Source organism: Phyllostomus hastatus, unplaced genomic scaffold (assembly GCF_019186645.2).
Source record: "Phyllostomus hastatus isolate PE091 unplaced genomic scaffold, TTU_PhHast_1.1 phas_scaffold_21, whole genome shotgun sequence".
NCBI classification, from domain to species: Eukaryota; Metazoa; Chordata; class Mammalia; order Chiroptera; family Phyllostomidae; genus Phyllostomus; species Phyllostomus hastatus.
In genome coordinates this window covers 30,866,538-30,886,042 of record NW_025334017.1, presented here as the reverse complement: position 1 = coordinate 30,886,042, position 19,505 = coordinate 30,866,538, and the positions used below count along the sequence as shown (strand labels likewise).

The 19,505-nt window shown below is 35.3% G+C and overlaps 1 protein-coding gene across 3 annotated transcripts in view; it reads left to right on the top strand.

The window, feature by feature from the left end:
* The window catches only part of CSMD3 (CUB and Sushi multiple domains 3), an 891,194-nt gene that overhangs the window by 674,122 nt on the left and 197,567 nt on the right, over positions 1-19,505 (top strand). For all 3 annotated transcript variants that reach the window (XM_045861257.1, XM_045861256.1, XM_045861255.1), the window contains one exon: positions 10,614-10,730. In XM_045861257.1, coding sequence (XP_045717213.1) covers positions 10,614-10,730 — 117 coding nt within the window. The remainder of the gene's footprint in view (positions 1-10,613; positions 10,731-19,505) is intronic.

Sequence of the window (19,505 nt, the reverse complement as noted above, 5' to 3'; positions counted from 1 at the left end):
CTGACATTATTCTTTGTTCACCTGCCAATTAGATATATGGGGAATGATAAAAGCTTTTTTTTTTAAAAAAGAGCCCTCTTACCCTAACAACTGAAGAAGAAAAAAATGAAACAACTAAAGAAATGAAAAATAAAATGGCCATTTTGTAATTATAGCTTTCTAACTTTAAAGTTGTCTCCCATTAGCAGCCTCGTATGGCCTACTTTTAATTAAATCATGCTGTTAGACTATATGAAGAAATAAATAACTGAACTTTTATTCCAGATCTTCTGCTTAAATGGCATAACTTACCTTGGACTAATTTCTTATTTTAACTGTCCTTGAAGTATATCAGTTTTGGAGATGTGAAACAAGTCTGTAGTCCTGTTTCATTATACATGTATGTACAGGTTATCTAGTCTAATATTCTGAGCCATTAGAATTGCTCTTCATTTAAATACATGATATAATTAAAGCATATGGGTGAAAGATTCATAAAACAAACTTAGATCTCTTAGACCTCGTCGTAAGTTATTTCTCAGTATCTGATAAGATAACCTGCCTTTCATCAGCTACATAGGAATTTTATTCATGGACATCATATACAGACCCTGTGTCAGAACAATGTTCTATAAAGAAGTGTGATGTATTTTTGTATTGAAACAAGTTAAGGTAGTATTGGGATAAGGTTAAAGCATGTTTCATTTTCATACAATAGAAGGAAAATATTATTTTTATTTTTTTTAAGATTTTATTTATTTATTTTTTAGAGAGGGAAGGGAGGGAGAAAGAGAGACAGAGAGAAACATCAATGTGTGGTTGCTGGGGGTCATGGCCTGCAACCCAGGCATGTACCCTGACTGGGAATCGAACCTGCGACACTTTGGTTCACAGCCCGCATTCAATCCACTGAGCTACGCCAGCCAGGTGAAAGTATTATTTAGAAAGAAATTGGAAAAAAAGCTGATGCTATTAAGTACCTGCTATTTTCTAGGCCTTCTTACGTAATTTTCACTCCAGTTGGCCTCCTGCCTGCTACTCTAGAGAATCATTAGCATTGTTATAAATACATCCTCTGCTGCTCTGGGTTCTGGAGCATACTATGTAGAATTGACCATGTAAAAAGAAATTTGATTGCAAATCAATGGCTATAATTCACAGAATATTTTTTGTGACCACTGACTTAGAGCTCATATTTAAAGCATTTTTATTTCCCCTGCCTTTGGCATCTTAATGAGACTCCTTATCTTGGGAAAGGTGGTCACATGGCCTCTCAATGTACAAAGATGTCCCCATTCTCTGCTACAATGCTGTCTATTTTTAAGTCAGACTTCAAACATACCTTCCTAATGTGTTGCTAGGTATTGCAGAAAAAAGAAAAGAATTTGTTTATACAGAAAACTGAATCAACCCAGTGATTCTTTCCTTATAGATGAAGAAAATAATGTATATAACGATAATTATTAGTAGTCATAGTGTGATTCAAATTATATGACAGAATGATTTTAAGGTATTAAGAAAAGAGATCTAAGAACAGACCAATCTTTACTTTCATTAGGGAAACAGAAATCTTACTAACAAAGTTAATTCCACAGGACCTTGAAGAGAAAGTAAGCAGTGTTATTATTGAATGAGCATAACTAGAGTACAGTGCACATTGTAGGCAGTTTATTAAACACACTGCAAAAACCAGACAGAATCTCGTGCAAATTTATATAGTAAAAAAAGATCAAATAACACCATCTCCGAGAGATCAGTTGATGTACCTTATTTCATGGATACCTTGTTATGGATCCTGAGTTCATTTCAGAAATATATGTTTATATTTCCAAAGGTCAGTAGGTCAGCACCATTACCCTGTAAAATGAAAAAGTTGGTCCATTATATTTTCAAGGAGATGATGTAAAGGAAGACAGGGGAGATTGACACTTCCCTCCTCTTTATTAAACATAGGAAAATTTCATTTTACACTTAAACTTCAACCAGTGAGCCATTCACTGCAAGATTCCTAACAGATATACATGCATAAAAGAAGACAATATAGAGTTTTCTGTGTAACCAAGAATTTGGTTCCAAGTCCCGAAACAGAAACCTAGTGAGTTGCGTAGAAACACATGGATGGGTTAGTGAGTAAATCTCAGCCATGTTTAGGCTATGGTTCTAAATAGCCTCAAGCTTCATCCAGTCCAGTCACTGCATACTTCTCCCCAAGTTCCAAACCTTTCTGATTCAAGGAAGAATCAATCTGTCCTGTTAGGAAAAGAAGCAAAAGAGCAGGAAAGAAAGAATCCTCCAATAAAAGTAATATTTTTCAGATCTCCTGAGGCCAAAGCACAGTCTCTAAGCCATCTCCCTTAAGGAAAAGAGTAGATAAATCTAATAGAACAAGGGTTCCTTGTGTGTTTTTGTGCTCCCTCTAATGAACCTGATGGACCTTAGAATCATCTTTTTAAGTGAATAAAATAAAATAAAGCACGTAAGCTTGAAAAATAAACAAATTACAAAGTACTTAAAAATCTATAATAAAAACATTTTTGATGTAATCATATGTTACTTCTTAACTAATGCCTCAATTAAAAGCTATAGTAGCAGGTCTCATAACTACTGGGATTTTAGTAGTGATGAGCATATACAATATGCTGAGGTATCGGCATCAGTTATAACGTAATAGAAAAATATCTGATTTCTGTTGGTGACAAAGTCCCACTTACTTTTCATACTACTGTGCTTTGTTGTCTACACTTGAAATGAAAGGAAATGCTAAAATCCAATTAGAAAACAAAATTAATGTAGGGTCTAGTGAAAATATAGACATTTTCCCCATCTAAAATTCATGAAACAATGAGAAGAACCCCTGAATTATATGGAAAAAGAGAAGATGGGGCAATGTCTCCTCCTTTTCACTCATAGTGGTAACTTCTATTTCTGCCTGGACTTGAGAAGAAAAGAGTCTGAAAACACAGAGGACCCCACCCAGACTGACCATTAACAGCTGGTGCAGTGACTGCACCCCTTGAGAAAAGAGCTGGATGGAAGTTCTAGGTTCCTCTTGTTTTGGGATGGAGCATTGTGCTTTTCACAGTTGGGAAAAATTAGGACAGGAAAAGAAAAACCTTAACTCCTTATACACAATGCCCTGGGTGGTCAGGGGAGAGGGTCACAAAAGTTATCCCTAACACTCTCAAGAGAAGAGTTTGGCAGAAACACCAGGGAAGTTCCTCCTGCCCTTTCACTACTCTTTGTACTCCTTCCTGAGATTTATGATGTTTGTTCATCACCCTAAGACCTTTATGAAAGCTTCATTATATCACCTCCAGATGATTCTATAGTAAGTTAGGAGAGATCTTAATTCATTTTATTTAAGCCCACCTCATATATCAAATCTAACAGACACTTCCAGTGTTCTGATTTGATTTTCCTCTCTTAGAAGGCTACTCAGTGAATAAACAGTGAAGCTGGAAATTAAACCTAGTCTTTTCCAATTCCAAATCTTTGGATTTGGATGGCGTTCTTCTCTGCTACCCTAAACAAAGGGTTTGAATAACCCATGAATTTTATATTTTATGCATTTAGTCAACAGAAAGACACTAATAAAATTTATATTTTATTTTCCATATATATATATATATATATATATCTTATTATATAAACAGACATTATGCTAGGCTCCAGGGTTATAAATATTTTTAAAAGACATGGAAACTAATTTAATAGATCTTGGTGTCTAGGGATAAAGACAGGCTTTAATCAGAGTCATAAAGGTAAATATATAATTACAAGTTGTAATCAGTGTCCTAAAAACAACTGCTGAACTGTTGTATTATGAGAGCTTCTGAAGTAGTCTGGCAGACGGAAGACTTTCCTGAGAAGACAACATTTGAGGGCAGATCAAGTAGGAGTTAAACGGTTACAGAGGGTTCTTCCCATCTAAACATATTTAATACTAATACATTAACTGTTTTAACTATTTTTATCAAAAATAAAAGATTGTCATCACTAAAAATCTATGATTTAGAAATAAGGAAAACTAAGTGATGAAAGGGATTTGAGTTTTTCAAAAGTGCTAATAATTCACTCACTATCATTTTAAGAATGTGTCTTCCCTTACACAGTTGCCATAAAATCATAGGTTAGAGACTGCTATGGACATGGGGTGCAGTGAATGGACTGTGTATGCTAATGAGTACAGGAATCCTTTGGGGGGTGACAAAGTCTGAGATGAAATAGTGGCACTGGTTACACAACTTTGTGAATCTGCTTTTCAAAAATGACACTCAGTTGTATACTTTAAAAGGATGAATTTCATGAATTTCAAAGGATTATATCCCAATCTTGAAAATGAGGCTAAAATGAGTGATATGACTACCAATTATAAACTACCAACATCCACATCTACTATTATTAGTAGAATTTGTAAATGGTAACATGAAAGACCTATCCAAGGAATGTGGCTATTTCAAAGCCTTTGTCATAGACTGACTCTTTTTGTTCTAAGAACACACCTCTGAGAGAGAACATGGCTCACGGACTGGAGGGGGAAGAGAATGACTTCCAACCAGCAAAAGCAAATGAATGAGGCCCAGCAATCAGTGAGGTGACAGATGCAGAAGCTCATATCCTACTAAGTTGACTCAGTGAGTCATTAAAACGGTTTAAAAGCCACTGATTACAACACTGAGATGGACTTCATTTTTTGTGTGTGCAAAACAAGAGTGTGGAATTATAACACAAAACTAATTCATAAGCAATAAGGGCTGATTTTTGTTTTTTCATTTAGGTGAAGAGATGAAGCGATAGAAAATTCATAACGTAAATAAATGTAAATGTGTCAACATAATGCAGATGAAAATGAGGAACAAAACAAATAAGTTACTTAATGTAATGGTTTATAATTACAGTAGTATTTATCACCATTATGATAATATAGCCATATTGGAAGTTTAAAATCTAAGGCAGATAAAATGAAACATGCATGCTTATGTAGGAGACATGAAGAGCAGAATGAAATAAATAGGTGGATTTTTAGGCATTTTTACTAAGATCAAAGTTTTGAACAAAGGAAAAAAAGAGGTGATAGCCATTTTAATCTTAAAGTCAATACTGGGAATAATGGCTATCTAGCTGCCTGCATTACAAATTCACATCACAGAGTTTAAGGTTATAAAAGTCCTTCTTTAGAAAAAAAGAAAAGACTCTGTGGTTGATAAAGCTTTCAACACATTCTATATCAGGATGTGTGATTTGTGACATTCAATCAGGCTACATCAGGGTATGAGTGTTTCACTAGACCTGGACGAGGACTTTTGTAAAGTACAGCAGTTCTTTCAAACTGAGGGAGTCACAGGTCACATCTAGTAAATTATTGATTTAATATATCATATTGCTCTTTTGTGACCTGTAAGAATCCATCACTTAAAAGTACAGATCTTGCTTTCTGAGAAAAATATGCATTATATAAAAATTTTCATTATAAAGTATATTTGATAATAAATTATAAATAACGTAAGTGAAAAGACAGATCTGAAACTGCAAGTAGCTCAAGGCAATGTTGCATGTATTAAAAGTCTATGATATATGGACATTTAAGTAGTGCTTCTTCCCTCTAAATGGTTTGGGATTCATCTATTTCATTCAGTGGGAAGACTTCCCCTCCTGCTCCTTCTCCTTCCCCTCCTCCTGCACGTCATCGTTATCATCATTCTCATCTTCCTCCTCCATCCCACACATGTGATCAAGCCACAGGTGGGAAGTATGTATGTTAGATGGCTGGAAGCCTTAAACCCCAGCTGCAGTTTCACCCTCTCGTTTCCCTGGAAATACCACATCCATCTATTCTATCATTGTTTCCTAGTTCAGGAGTGAAACAAGCATATACAAGACAGTTAGAGCATGGGCACATTTCACTTACACAAATCAAACCATAAAATTCAGCCAAAATAAGATTTTAAAGCACAAACAGTAAAAGAGAGAAGAGAAAGCATAATAAATAATTAAACTGTGGGGCTGATTTTGCTTACTTGGTGAGGGACTACTCCAGAGTGAATAAACGTTAGCTACATGAATTTGCTACTGTGGAGTGGTAGGTATGCATTTGCTGGTTGGTATTTCCTCAGTGAAGCTCAGTATCCATGTGGCTCTCCTGTTGTAAAAATCTTATCATTGAATACATTTCTAATGTTTGAAGAGACATAATCTTTCACATAATATTGCTTCTAAAGGCAAAGCAACAGTGATTCCTGGAAATTAAAGAAACATTGGTGATTTTAATCACAGAAAGAAAAACAGATGTATATGGATTTATTAAGAGATGGTTTGCTCAATTATTTCTTGGATTTAAGTGAATTTCTAGGGTAATTTCAACCAAATGAAGTGTGTGTTATGTGCTGACTGTGGAACACTCTTTTGTAGTAGCCTGGTCTTGCGAGTGCAGTTCATTTAATCATGCGACAGACCTTGAGGAGTTTATCAAAACTGTTCTGGAAGACAAGAGTTGATAAGACACATGTGCTATAAACATAACTAGAAGTGGTAAGAACATGTGCTGATGAGGAAAGCTGGCTGTGCATTGGGAGAGTTCTCACGGAAGCCACTGGGTGTCTGGATCGTGGCAGTTACAATGGCGGGCAGGAGGGGCTGATCAGCTATAGTAGGGCACAAACAACAAATGATGTATTGGAGCCCAAAAGCCAGGGAGACAGCAACAAGGGTATAGGTGTTTTATAACAGGCTAATTTTGACATTTTAAATCTTTAAAATACTTTGGCTATATATATAAACATAAAACACAGTTCTATAGTGCTGCAAAATCATAATTAATTGCAGTCAATGAAAAATGTTAGAGTTATTGCCAGTGCAATAGCCTATTTTAGAATCGTAAGTCTAGCATTTTGCCAGGTACATTCTGGGGAATGTTAGTGCTGTTGGAGTGAAACAGACTTTATGATCAAATAAGTTTATGAGAAATCACATGATGTCCCAAATCTTACAAACAATTCAATGAACTCCTGTAGTAAAGAATCTCATTTTTTAAATCTATGTACCAGTATTTCCCAAACTTAGCCCTAGGACCATTTCTTCTCACATGTTCTACAAAACTGCTACTAAAATGCAGCTTTAAGGTAGGCATAGTGTCACATAAGTTGTGATCAGGAATAGGTGAGCTCTTGCATTTAATGCATTCCAGTAACAAAGGCAGTTTAGAGAAAAGCAGTCAGTTTGACGAAAGATCTAAATGTATAAGCCAGGTGGGAAAAAATAAGCATGAGATTCAAGTCCTGGCTGGCTTGTATCTTCTTCTACGGATTGTTAACAGAGCCAGGAAGAGAAAGGATGTCCATTTCTCTGTTAGCCAAGAAGATGAAATTAAACCAGGGAGAGAGAATACTAGAAAAATTAGTAAAGTTAGCCTGGATTAGTCATTATTGCATTTATATTTGTATAAATATAAAACCAATTACAATAAAACTAAATCTCATGCCAGTTAATTTTCCCTTACTTATATTACATAACTGCATAAAATATTTCAGTCACTACAGCAATCAGCATAACTGAGTATAAATTAAGCCATAGTATAATCTCTGACCATATGAAATATAAAATTATTGCTACCTGTACAAATAACGGAATCTAACATAGTATTAGTCACCATAAGGAATGTGAGTGGAGGCAACCTTATATATATTGATCAGTGGTTTAATAAAAACTTTTTTTGTATTTATAAATTATATTTACAACAAAAGGTGCCCTGAATGTCCATTATGCAAAATAAAATACACAAAAGAAATTGAGCTGTCAGCTGTACATTAACGTGGAATGGCAGAATATTCATAAGGCAAACAGCTTAGCTTCACTCAGAAGCTCTCATTTCTGTTCATACTTGCAAAATTTAAAAAAAATAGGAGTTTGTCACATACATTCAAAGTATGTGATTTGGGAGCACCTTAAAATCAGAAAGAAAGTTAAGATAAAATATACTACTTATTCTTGAATGATTCTCTAGTCAGCAGTATTATCATTTGAATTGAGTTATCAGTGCCAAAATGAGAATACCCCTGGCTAATGTCAAACAGTAATGAGTGATGAGAGTCATGCGTCTTTGGTTATTATCATCATTGTCAATGCATTGCTTTTCTGGGAGTTCTCATTTTAGTATCTGAAAGTCTATTTATTACCATTTTATAGAACGTTAAAAGAGAAAAAAGGCAGAACAGTTATTAGCCACCATCTCAGTAGAACATACTGTGTGTGTGTGTGTGTGTGTGTGTGTGTGTGTGTGTGTATGTATTTAAATATACTAGTAGCTTGCCATATTTTAAACTTTGGCCAGGAATCAATCCAAAGTTTTCACTTTTTGAAACTTGCATGACACCTCTCAAGCCACATAGCACAACCCATTCAGTTCTCTTAAAAGGAAATCACATGGGGGGTTAGCAACAGGGGAGTGGGAGGAGGAGAGAGGGGGAAAAGGTACAGAGAATAAGTAGCATAGATGGTAGGTAGAAAATAGACAGGGGAAGGGCAAGAGTAGTATAGGAAATGTAGAAGCTAAAGAACTTATGACACATGGACATGAACTAAAGGGGGGGGGAATGTGGATGGGAGGGGGTGTACAGGGTGGAGGGAAATGAAGGGGGGGTAATGGGACAACTGTAATAGCATAATCAATAAAATATATTTTGAAAATGTAAAAAAAAGGAAATCAGTCATTAACTCCAACATTTTCAACATAGACCCAAACTATGTCACTTTGAGCCCTTTTCTCAGGTACAGAGACTAGTCACTCCACTTTTGCTCTTAATCTTATATTCTTAAGCCTCCAGGCCAGCACTCCTGATGTTTTCTTTGTAAGGACTCCTTCCTCCCTTTACACAGCACAACACAACACAACACAACACAACACAACACAACACACCAGAAACTCATTCCACTTTGCATCTTTGTCTCATTGTCTCTACCTTCTCCTTCTCTTTGTGGTTAGGATTCTGATTACTTTTGCATTTCTTTATCCACCACTTACTCTTCATTCAACTAGGGTTTAGCTACCACTTCTCTATTTCAAGGGTTAAACTATTTCTCTAAAGGGCCAAATGGCATTTTGGGCTTTGCTGGCCCCATATCTCTGTCACATAGTCTTAGCTTTTGTTTTGTTTGTAACTCTTTAAAAATGTAAAAATTTTTTCTTGGCGTGGGCTGGGTACAATTGGCTGGCTATAACTGGTAGAAAGCTTCTCTGATAAAAACTACTGTATTAATAATACCCAAAACTTCCTTTTTGTGTGCTTGAAAGGAATCCTGCACAAGTTCAAAGCTATTTAAGAGGTAGATAGACTGAAGGAATTCAACCACCAGCTTTAATATTAATGGAAGCTGACAAGTAGTCACATTGGGCTTCCTACACACTTGCAGGTGACCTGCAACAACCCCGGCCACCCCCTCAACAGACCCACCCTGAAATACTCTGTAGAGGAGGAAGCCATTGTGCTGTACAGGCAGGGTGGCTCCCGACCATCTGTCAGTCCAGCTCCTGCCCTGAGCCCACAAATCGGGAAGCTCATTCCACCTCCACAGCAGACAGGCATGCTAGGCAAAATCCCTCCTCAGGGAAACCATGGGCATAGAGAAGAAGCTCCTTGCTCCCTGGCACTCCAGATGGTCAAATCCACTCGGATTCATTTTTCATGTATTACCATTTTACAAATTGTAACCTTTTTGAACTCTCTTTTAACTGAGACTGTCTTCTCCTTGGGTTCCCAAGAAACTAATTTCTCTGTATTTGCCCTCTATGTGATCTGAGCATCCCTCAGACCTCCTTTTTGACCATCTTTTCCTACTCTATTAACATATACTTTTCTGAGTGATATCATTCACTTAAAAAGCATCAACCATCTTCTTTATTGTTCTTTGGATACCTGCATCTGTTAGGAGCTCATGTCTCCTTCTGAGCTCCACAACTATGAATCCTAATGTGTTCATGTTTCCTGCAAGCAGTGGGGCCAGCGTCTGCACATGTACCAGGAGCACTGGTTTCACTCCCATCTCTTTTAGGAACATAGCACATTGAGGGTTGAGGTAGCAAAAAGTCTGCCTCTATATACCATCAGCACCCTCTGTAATTTAAATGTAAGTTATATAAACAGATAAAAGATGGTGAGAGAATATCCTAGTTAGATGAGTAAGTGAATGTATTTGTACAGCCATCCTTATACCATGTTTAGAAATCCTTACTTAATTTGGTGACAGCACAATCAGGGTTGATTTTCAGTAGATTTCAAGCCTGGCAGTGAAATGGTTCTCCCTTGCATATGTAATTTCTTATCATTACAAAAGAGATGATTATCATTACACTTTTTTCATAAGTGAAAACAGGCCCATCATCATTACCTGTAGAGATGGCAGCATTACAACATTATCATATTATTGTATTTCTGAGAAGAGTGGATCTTGATGTTTGAAATGTTTTGTTCACAGCTTTTATTTTATTTTTAAATACTTGACAATGTGGGATCTCATTAAAATATGGGGATACACGATGCACCTTAAAATCTAGTAGCCATATTTTTGTGTTTGGAAAATACTCATAATGTGATTTTTGATTTTTTCAAAAATAATGTTTATCACTTTATTTTATTTTCTAGCTCCCTGTGGAAGTCGTTCAACAGGTTCAGAAGGCACTGTTCTATCACCAAATTACCCCAAAAATTATAGTGTGGGACATAATTGTGTTTATTCCATAGCAGTTCCCAAGGAATTTGGTAAGTAAGATTCATCTCATCGTGTAGTGTTTCATTATAGACATCTCTATTTTTCACTATATGCTATTCAAAAATGTTACTTTTAAAATGAAAATATTCATAAAGTACTTTACTCTGCAATCCTTTTAGATAGCTTTATAATAAAAATAAAAATTTTAGGTCATTTTATTCCATTTAAATTTACAGTCAAATACACAGGTGAACAACAATATAAAAATGAAAACAGGATTGTTTTTAATTTTTAAAAATAAGTACATCCAGTAACCTTGCAAGTGCCTTCATATTTGAATTATATAAAATGGGTAATCACTGGAGCGTAAAGCAGTTTGCTCTGGAAAATATGCACAAAGTCGAATACAGAAGTAATATGATAATGACAAAAGTATGTTAAAATACAATCATGTAAGTCATATTTATGAACACATTTCCAGAAAGAAGAAATTTTGTTTTTAAGACCCAGTTTCTGGGGCAGCCATGAGCATTAAAAGGCAGCGAAGGACATTTCAGCTCATCTTGTCAACCTGACAATCTCGTCTGTGCTGGCACTGAGAAGATAATGTGTCCTTTGCTGCCTTTACATCTCCCTGATCACAAGTCTTAGAAGTCGCCAGCCTGCCTCTAAAGGTTTTGGATCTGAGATCCAGCTAGACCTCGCCCGTTAAGCTCTGCTTATAGATTGATAGGCAAAGGCAATTTATTGAACAGTAAAGTATGGCAGAGAGGCTGCAAGTTCAGATTTCTAGAATTTAGATTTACAGCATTGTATTATATGGTAAAGGATTTGCTATAGCTTTAATGGATGTGTGGGTCTGGGTGACTTAGTGTTATAGCAGAAGGACAAGGATTTTATCATATCAAGGTTTTTTAGATCATGTCTTGACTTCAGGTTTCTGCTGATTTATAAAATAAGCTGATGCTTCTAGTCCAATTTTTTATAACCGGATACTACCTATATATTCTCCTTTTCTCTGTTCTGAAATAAGTCCAAGATTCTTAACTGACATGAGAGAATATTGTCATCCAAAATGATGTACTAAACTTTTTATTTTAACCTTGAAATAGAGTGATGATGCCAGGATTAGCAAGGTGTCTGTTTCTGTACTCGACAAAATATTTGTTCTTCCTAGCTTTGTGATTGTTTGAATTAGAGCTGACCTCTTTGTGAGGAGAAGAATAGTTTAAAAAGAAAAATATCTTCTACTGAACTGTGTTTTTGTTGCTGTTGCTACATTTTGTGCCCAAGAGAGTTCTTTCTTTTCTGGAAAGGTCATATAGTCTTCAGCTACCAAAAATGTTACATGGTTGCAGACAGAATCCCAACAACAATGGTCCAGAAGACTCATGGCCATCTGAGTCATCTTGAGAAGCCATTGATTTGTTTTACTGCACACTGTTCTTGGGATGCCATGTGGCCACAAGACTGAAAAAGTGGAAAAATAGGTGGCTCTTTCTCTGATAGGTAGATATGCTGATCACCTGGAGATATTTTACAGTATGTTCAAAAAGAGAAGGAAAAATAGTGATTAAAATAAAGGTCTATTAACAGATTCATAAAGAATGGAATCTTTATTTTAATAGGGTAATGTAAGGTAAATTTAATTTTTTTAATATAAAAATAATGCAACCAGTAATCAGGAGTTTTTAACACTATTTTTTAAAAAAACAAATCTAGGATTGTCAATAAAATCGATTATACTTTGATCTAGTAATAAGGAAACTTATTTTATATTTATAGATGTTGCACCATTCTTAATTTCAAAATACATATAAAGTTGATGAGACTTGGATTCTAATTTCAGCCTATCACCTTTTAGCAATCTACCTTTAGACAATTATATAATCTCTCTGAGACTTAGATTCTGTATTTGCAAAGTGAGGATCGTTATGTCTACAGAGCAGCGTTGTGAGGAATAAGTGCAATTGTACGTATAAAGTGTGTTGCATAAAGTTCATGCTCAATACCGTTAGGTTTAAGAGTGCCAGCTTTCGAGTCACATTTCTGGGTTCAGAGCCCAACCCAATTTGCTCTTCTTCATTAGACAAATCACGTCACCTCTCTGAGCCTTACTTTTCTCTGTGAACTAGAAATGATAAATGTCTACATCATAGGGTTATTTTATAGTTAAATACTATACATGTAAGTGGCAAATAACACATAATAAGTCATATAAACACATCTGGGCACATATGCACATACTTTCCTTTATGTTCACATTCATAGTCCCTCACACCCCCTAAAAAAGATAAAATAAAATGACCTGGATTATTAGATTGGACTAGGCTCTTAAGAGTAGCATGACTAAAAATAAAACATTTATATTGTGTAATTGAAGCATCAAACAAATATTTTGTATTTTACATCTCCAGTAGATATCCAATTACCTTGTGATTCCTTAAAGTTTGGGAGCAGAATAGCAGAATTAAATAAATATGGATCAATCATTGAGTTTGTCCTAGCTTTACATCTGCCTAGTCACTGTGAGATGATCAAGCAATAGTCACTAGGTCTCTACAAATAAAATTTCTGTTTTGCTTTGGCTACCTCTCATTCTCTGCTTAATTTCCTTCTTTTGCCATATTGGGAACATAACACTTATTTTTATTTTCTCTCATTTATCTCAAATCATAATCATGTCTACTTTGTATGTTTTATATGCTGACTATGTATACACTCCTAGAATTTTACTTTGTAAGTCATTTAGCATAATATTGGTCTAATTCACTCACTTTAGTCATTGGGATTTCATTTTTTACATGGATGAAGGTTCACAAGTTATTTAAGGAGAAAAATCACATATAGCCATTACCTATGAAATACCTTAAACCTCCCATAGAAGATTGTCTACATGATGTTGCACAGGCTATATTGTCTTTGAGTAATTCTAACAAGACATTTTTTTCCTCCAATGCCAAACCAGACAACAGTTTGCTAATATAGTACCAGACAAGCTCGTTTGGTTTCTTATACAGGTCATGTGGAACCAAATTATTTCCATTTATTTTTGCCTGATGTAGAATTGAACTCATATAAGTTAAATGTGCACATATCTGATTCTATTTTGCTGGTTGATTAAGTGAATACTCTTTGACCTATCATTCAATTTCTATGTTTTGTTTTTTTCTCAATAAGAGAATTGTCACTTATAATATTCCCATGAGCATCATCGGATTTCATTTGAAGTTATTCAGATTTCTCAGAGAATTTCAATATATAAATCACCTTGAGGATAGCTAAGATGATAATATATGGTGACTTAATTTTGTGTGTAACCTCCCAGAGAATTTTAAATCCTGAAAGACCCACCCTGAATGCATATTGGTTAAGCTACAAAGCTTACTCTTTCCCAGGCTTAGCTTCCCCAGGTGGAATCTTGGAAGTGTGCATGAAAACCTTTTCACATTTTTCTCCTTGGATTTCCCAGTTAATCTGCTTTTATATATATACATATATGTCTTGTGTTGTTGGTGTGGGCTCTTGGTTGTGTAGGTTTCAAACTTAGGAATGCCCCAATACTGAAAAGTTATTGTCACTCTAGTCTACTCTGCATAATGAATTACTCTGTACAATGGGCACATAGAGTTTTTAAAACATTTTGTGTATTGCTGTGGGAGAGGCTTTTTTTTTAAATAACTGTCTTAATCTTGAAATTCTCTCCTACTTCTACATATCTTCTATTGGTTTCTTAGTCACAGCCATTATTTTTTCTACTTCTCATTGCTGTTTTTTTCCTCCAGCCAGTCCAAAAGCACCTTTCCCTATGTCACTGATTATAATAAAGGGTTGTAGTTTTTTTTTTAATTTCAAGTATTACCATAATACTTTATTAAAATACTGGTAGTGATTAGATAACTATCTAAATTATGTTCATTACATTTAATATTTTCTTTTATAGACTTAAGTGACTACATAGTGATTGTTAAATGCAATTTATTTTTGCAATATCATATCTTTCAGATTACTACATAAACTGTTCTCTGTAAAAGTAGTCTTTAAAATTTTAGGTTTCTTTACAAAGAGCACACAGTGGACAAAAGAAAGTCTCTTTAATAAATGATGTTGGGAAAACTGGATAGCCACATGTAGAAGAACTAAATTAGACCACTATCTTACACCTTATATAAAAATTAACTCAAAATGGATGAAAGACTTGAATTTAAGATCTGAAATCATGGAATAGATAGGGGAATGCATAGATGCTATGCTCCTGTGTATCAGTCTTATGGGTGGTTTTGCAGATTTGGCTCCAACAGCAAAGGTAGCAAAAACAAAAATAACAAATGGAACTATATCAAACGAAAAAGCTTCTTTACAACAAAGGAAACTATCAACAAAATGAAAAGGCAACCTTCTGAATAGGAAAAGATACTTCTGAATCATGTATGTGATATGGCATAAATATCCAAAATACATTAAAAAACTCATAAAACTCAAAAACAAAGCAAAATTTTATTAAAAATGGGTAGATTACTTGAATAGACTTTTTTCCAAAGAAAACATACAGATGGATAACAAGCAAATGAAAAGATGTTCAACATCACTAATTATTAGAGAAACACAAATCAAAACTTCAATGAGATATCATTTCATACCTGTTAGAATGGCTATTACTAAAAAGATAAGAAGTAACTCGTATGGAAAAGAATGTGGAGAAAAGAGAATCCTGATACACCATTGGTGGGTCTGTAAATTCATTTAGCCATTATAGAATACAGTATAAAGATTCCTCAAAAAATTAAGAGTAAAACTAGCATATAATCAAGCTATTTTTCTTCTAGGTATTTATCCTAAGAATGCAAAAACACTTATTTGAACAGATATAAGCACCCCGTGTTCACAGCTGCATTATTTATAATAGCTAATATAAGGAAACAACCGAAGTGTCCACCCACAAGTGAATGCATAGAGAAGATGTAATACTACTCAGTGATTAAAGAAAGAAAGGATACAATCTTGCCATTAGTGACATGGAATGGACCTGGAAGCTATTATGCCAAATAATGTAAGTTAGACAGAGAAAGACAAATGCCGTATGGTTTTACTGATATATAGAACATAAAGACAAACCAACGGAAAACAAATCATAGATGCAGACAACAAGTTGGTGGGTGCCACAGGGAAAGGACCTGGTGGGAAGATGAAGTAGGTAAAGGGGGTCAGTTGTATAGTGATGGATGGAAACTAGACTTTAGACTTTTTGCAGTGAGCCTGTAGTAGTATATATAAGTTGTTAAATTATAATGTTATACACCTGAAATGTATAGAATGTTATAAATCAATATAACTTCAATTTTTAAATTAATTCATTAAAGAAAATATGTAGGTTTTAGAAATTAGAAGGAAAAGGAAAAAATAAATTAAAACCGAGATATATATGTATATAAATGTACATATATATGTTTTTCCTTTGGGTAATCTGAGTTTTTTAATATGTAAATATATACTAATGTAGTTTTGACCTGCATATGTAAAGTTAACTAACTCTTCAGATCTTATATGTTAAAACTAATAGCTATTTTTTATACTATGTATAGTCTCCTTTAAAACTTACATATATTCGACCATTTGCCCCTTGATCTTATATCTAGGTGTTTGTAAATGATCTATTTTATTCGGCATCATTTACATAACTTATATTATCATGACCTGTTTTAATACTTAATTCAGTAACTTATTGTCACTAATTTTTTGGCAATACTTTTTGTATGCTCATTAAGTCAGTAAATCATTTCATTGGCATTCTGTTTTTCCTTATGTGACATTTTCAGTATTGAAAGAACCTTTATGGTCAATAAAGATTTTTTTTACATTTTATATTTAAAGTGCATGACACTATTTTTTAACAGTAGAATTGCATCAAAATCAATTCTCACTATCTTGTAAATACTGAATTTACTTAACTAAAAATGATAATTAATGATCACAAAGTTGTGTTTATTCAAAATTTAAGTTTACTATTTATCATTATTTATTAGATAGGGAACAATTAAAAAGAAAAGAGAACCTTAACTTTTTTTTTATTAATGGCTGTTTTTATGGGAAAAAATGCAGGAATGATACAGTAGTTCACTTTATCTGTGGTTTTACTTTCCATGGTTAATAGCAGTCTGATAATATTAAGTGAAATTTTCAGAAATAATTAATAACATTCATAAGATAAAAAATTTGTAAGTTTTAAATTGTGTGCCATTCTGAAAACATGACAAATCTCATGCGACCCACTCAGTCCCATGCTGGCCACAAACCCTCCCTCCCTCCAGCATCTCCATGCTAAGATGCTCCTTAGTCACTCAGTAGCCATCTTCGTTACCAGACCCACTGACACAGTATGGTGGTGTTGGTATTCCCGTAACTCTTATTTTACTTAACGGCAACCCCAAAGTGCGAGACTAGTGATGCTGGCGATTCAGCGATGCTAAAGAGAATCCATAAAATGCTTCCTTTAAGTGAAAATGTGAAGTTTCTCCACTTAATATAAGTAAAGAAAAATTTTACATCGAGGTTGCTAAGATCTATAGTAAGCGTGAATCTTCTATCAATGAAATTGTGAAGAAGGAAAAACAAATTTGTGTTAATTTTGCTGCCATACTTCAAACTGCAAAAATGACAGCCACAGTGAGCAATAAGTGCTTAGTTAAGAAGGAAAAGGCATTGAATTTGTGGTGGAAGACGTGAAAGGAAAACATGTTCCAATTGATGGTAACTCATTGCGCCAGAAAGCATTTATGAAGACCTCAGATCTGGGATGCCCAGAAATGAGACACGAACCATTTATCGCAGGTAAAGTCTGATTACACAGATACAGGAATAGTTTTGACATTTTATCATCTCACATCATCACAGCAAGAAGAAGGGTAAGATATTTTGAGAGAAAGGTAGATACCACATTCACATAACTTTTATTATGTATGTTATTATAATGTTGCATTTTATTAGTAGTTATTTTCATTCATCTCTCACTGAGCCTAATGTATAAATTAAACTTTATGATAGTATGTACGTATAGGAAAAAAAACTTAGTATATATAGGGTTCAGTACCATTTCCAGTTTGAGGCATCCACTGAGGGTCTTGGAGTATATCTTCCAATGGTAAAGGAGGATTATTATATATTAATTCTGTGCCTATAACAAAGAGAACCATTTATATTTTGTTGGCCTAACATTTTAGAGTAAGGAAAATGAGATCATCATGTATATTAATAATTACATTATTTAATCCTTTGGGTACTATGTATATAATTATATCTGAAGGTATGTTGAATTACCAGGTAGGACCAGAACCTCCCCCCATTTGCAATCTGATTTGGATGTCAAGACTCATGACACCATATGTGCACTAAGAGGATGTGAAAAGCTTTATTACACATCTAATGAGGCTTTCTGAGAAGAACGGAGCAGATTTCCAAATGATCCAAAATCGTTTAAGGGAGTAAGACAAGCCGAGTGGCTTGGGGTTTAATTGTGGCACCAGGGTGGCTGGCACTGGAGTGGAAGTTCCCTAACACAGGTCAGGGCTGTGTGCGGTCTGAACTTTCTGCTGGTTCTTACGGAGCTTGTGCCCAGGCTCTTAACAACGTGTCCAGATACGGGGCAGAAGGTGAAGAGGCGGGAATAAGAGGGGTGAGACTGGAAAGCTGTCAGTAGTCAAACATCAAAAATTGATTAGACTTTACCACAATTCATTCTTGGTGTTTGACTTATGAGTGAACCATGCCATGTTTAATTTAATACAATTTGGTCTTGTTTCATTAAACCACGATGGTATTTTATCAGGCCTGTATCTAGAGATTGGTTAGGGAGGCAAAAATTCTACTGAGTGCCTAGTTCAGCATTGTTACGTGTTGTGAGAAGTGAAATGAGTGCCTTGAACACTGTCAACCACAACTAGAATGCTGAAGAAGATAGACAGTATAGTGGTGAGGCCTTGCGTTGTGTGTGGAGATATGCGTAGCACTAATTTATATTTCAGGTATCTCTGAGGCAATATTCCCAGAAATTTTTAACCCCTAAAGAGCAGTCTTGGATTAGGAAATTGTTGTTTCATTGGCCAGACAATTGGTAGTGGCTGGAGGGTCTTTGAAAATGTTCAGCTGGAACAGATTACTGACCTGATTGCAAACCAGGGCATCTGGTGCGGAGGTGACTGTCTACAGTTTGGGTAATTGTCCTGATAATTGAGTCCTTTATCAGGGATGTCTTAGTTAAGATATTAAAAGCAGCAGCTCTCCAGAAAGTTCAGTTATGTGCGATGATGGTGGCCATACTATCTGTAAGGTATACAGACTCCCTTTGCTGCTCACTCAGCTTATGCCAAGGGGCTCTTCAAATAGGTAACAGGTCCAGAAGAGTGACCATCTGTGGAATCTACCAAGGAACTGAGGACAGGGAAGCACATACCCTCATTCAAGTGGGATATGCCAGAGGGCCTAGGTTTGGCTCTGGCATAGGGGTATCATTTTTATTTTACCAAGGAGGCCTTAGCGGTCACACCATATTTTCAGGGTGCTACTTCCATAACCCAAGTGGTGATGGGCAGCTGGATACAGAGTCATGGCCTCAAACCCTGTGAGGGCCCCTGTTCCCAAGAGATACAGAATGCAGAATCACCACTGTAATGGCTTATGGCATGGGGCTTAGGAAGGGAGCTTCTTACATCAGAAGTCCATGGGCAACATATGGCTGTCCTGGGTGGTCCAGAGACTCCAAGAAGTATGAGAAGAGGTTGTTGAAGCCTCTGCAATAAAGGACTCTCCAGGGGACAGTGCCTATATAATTA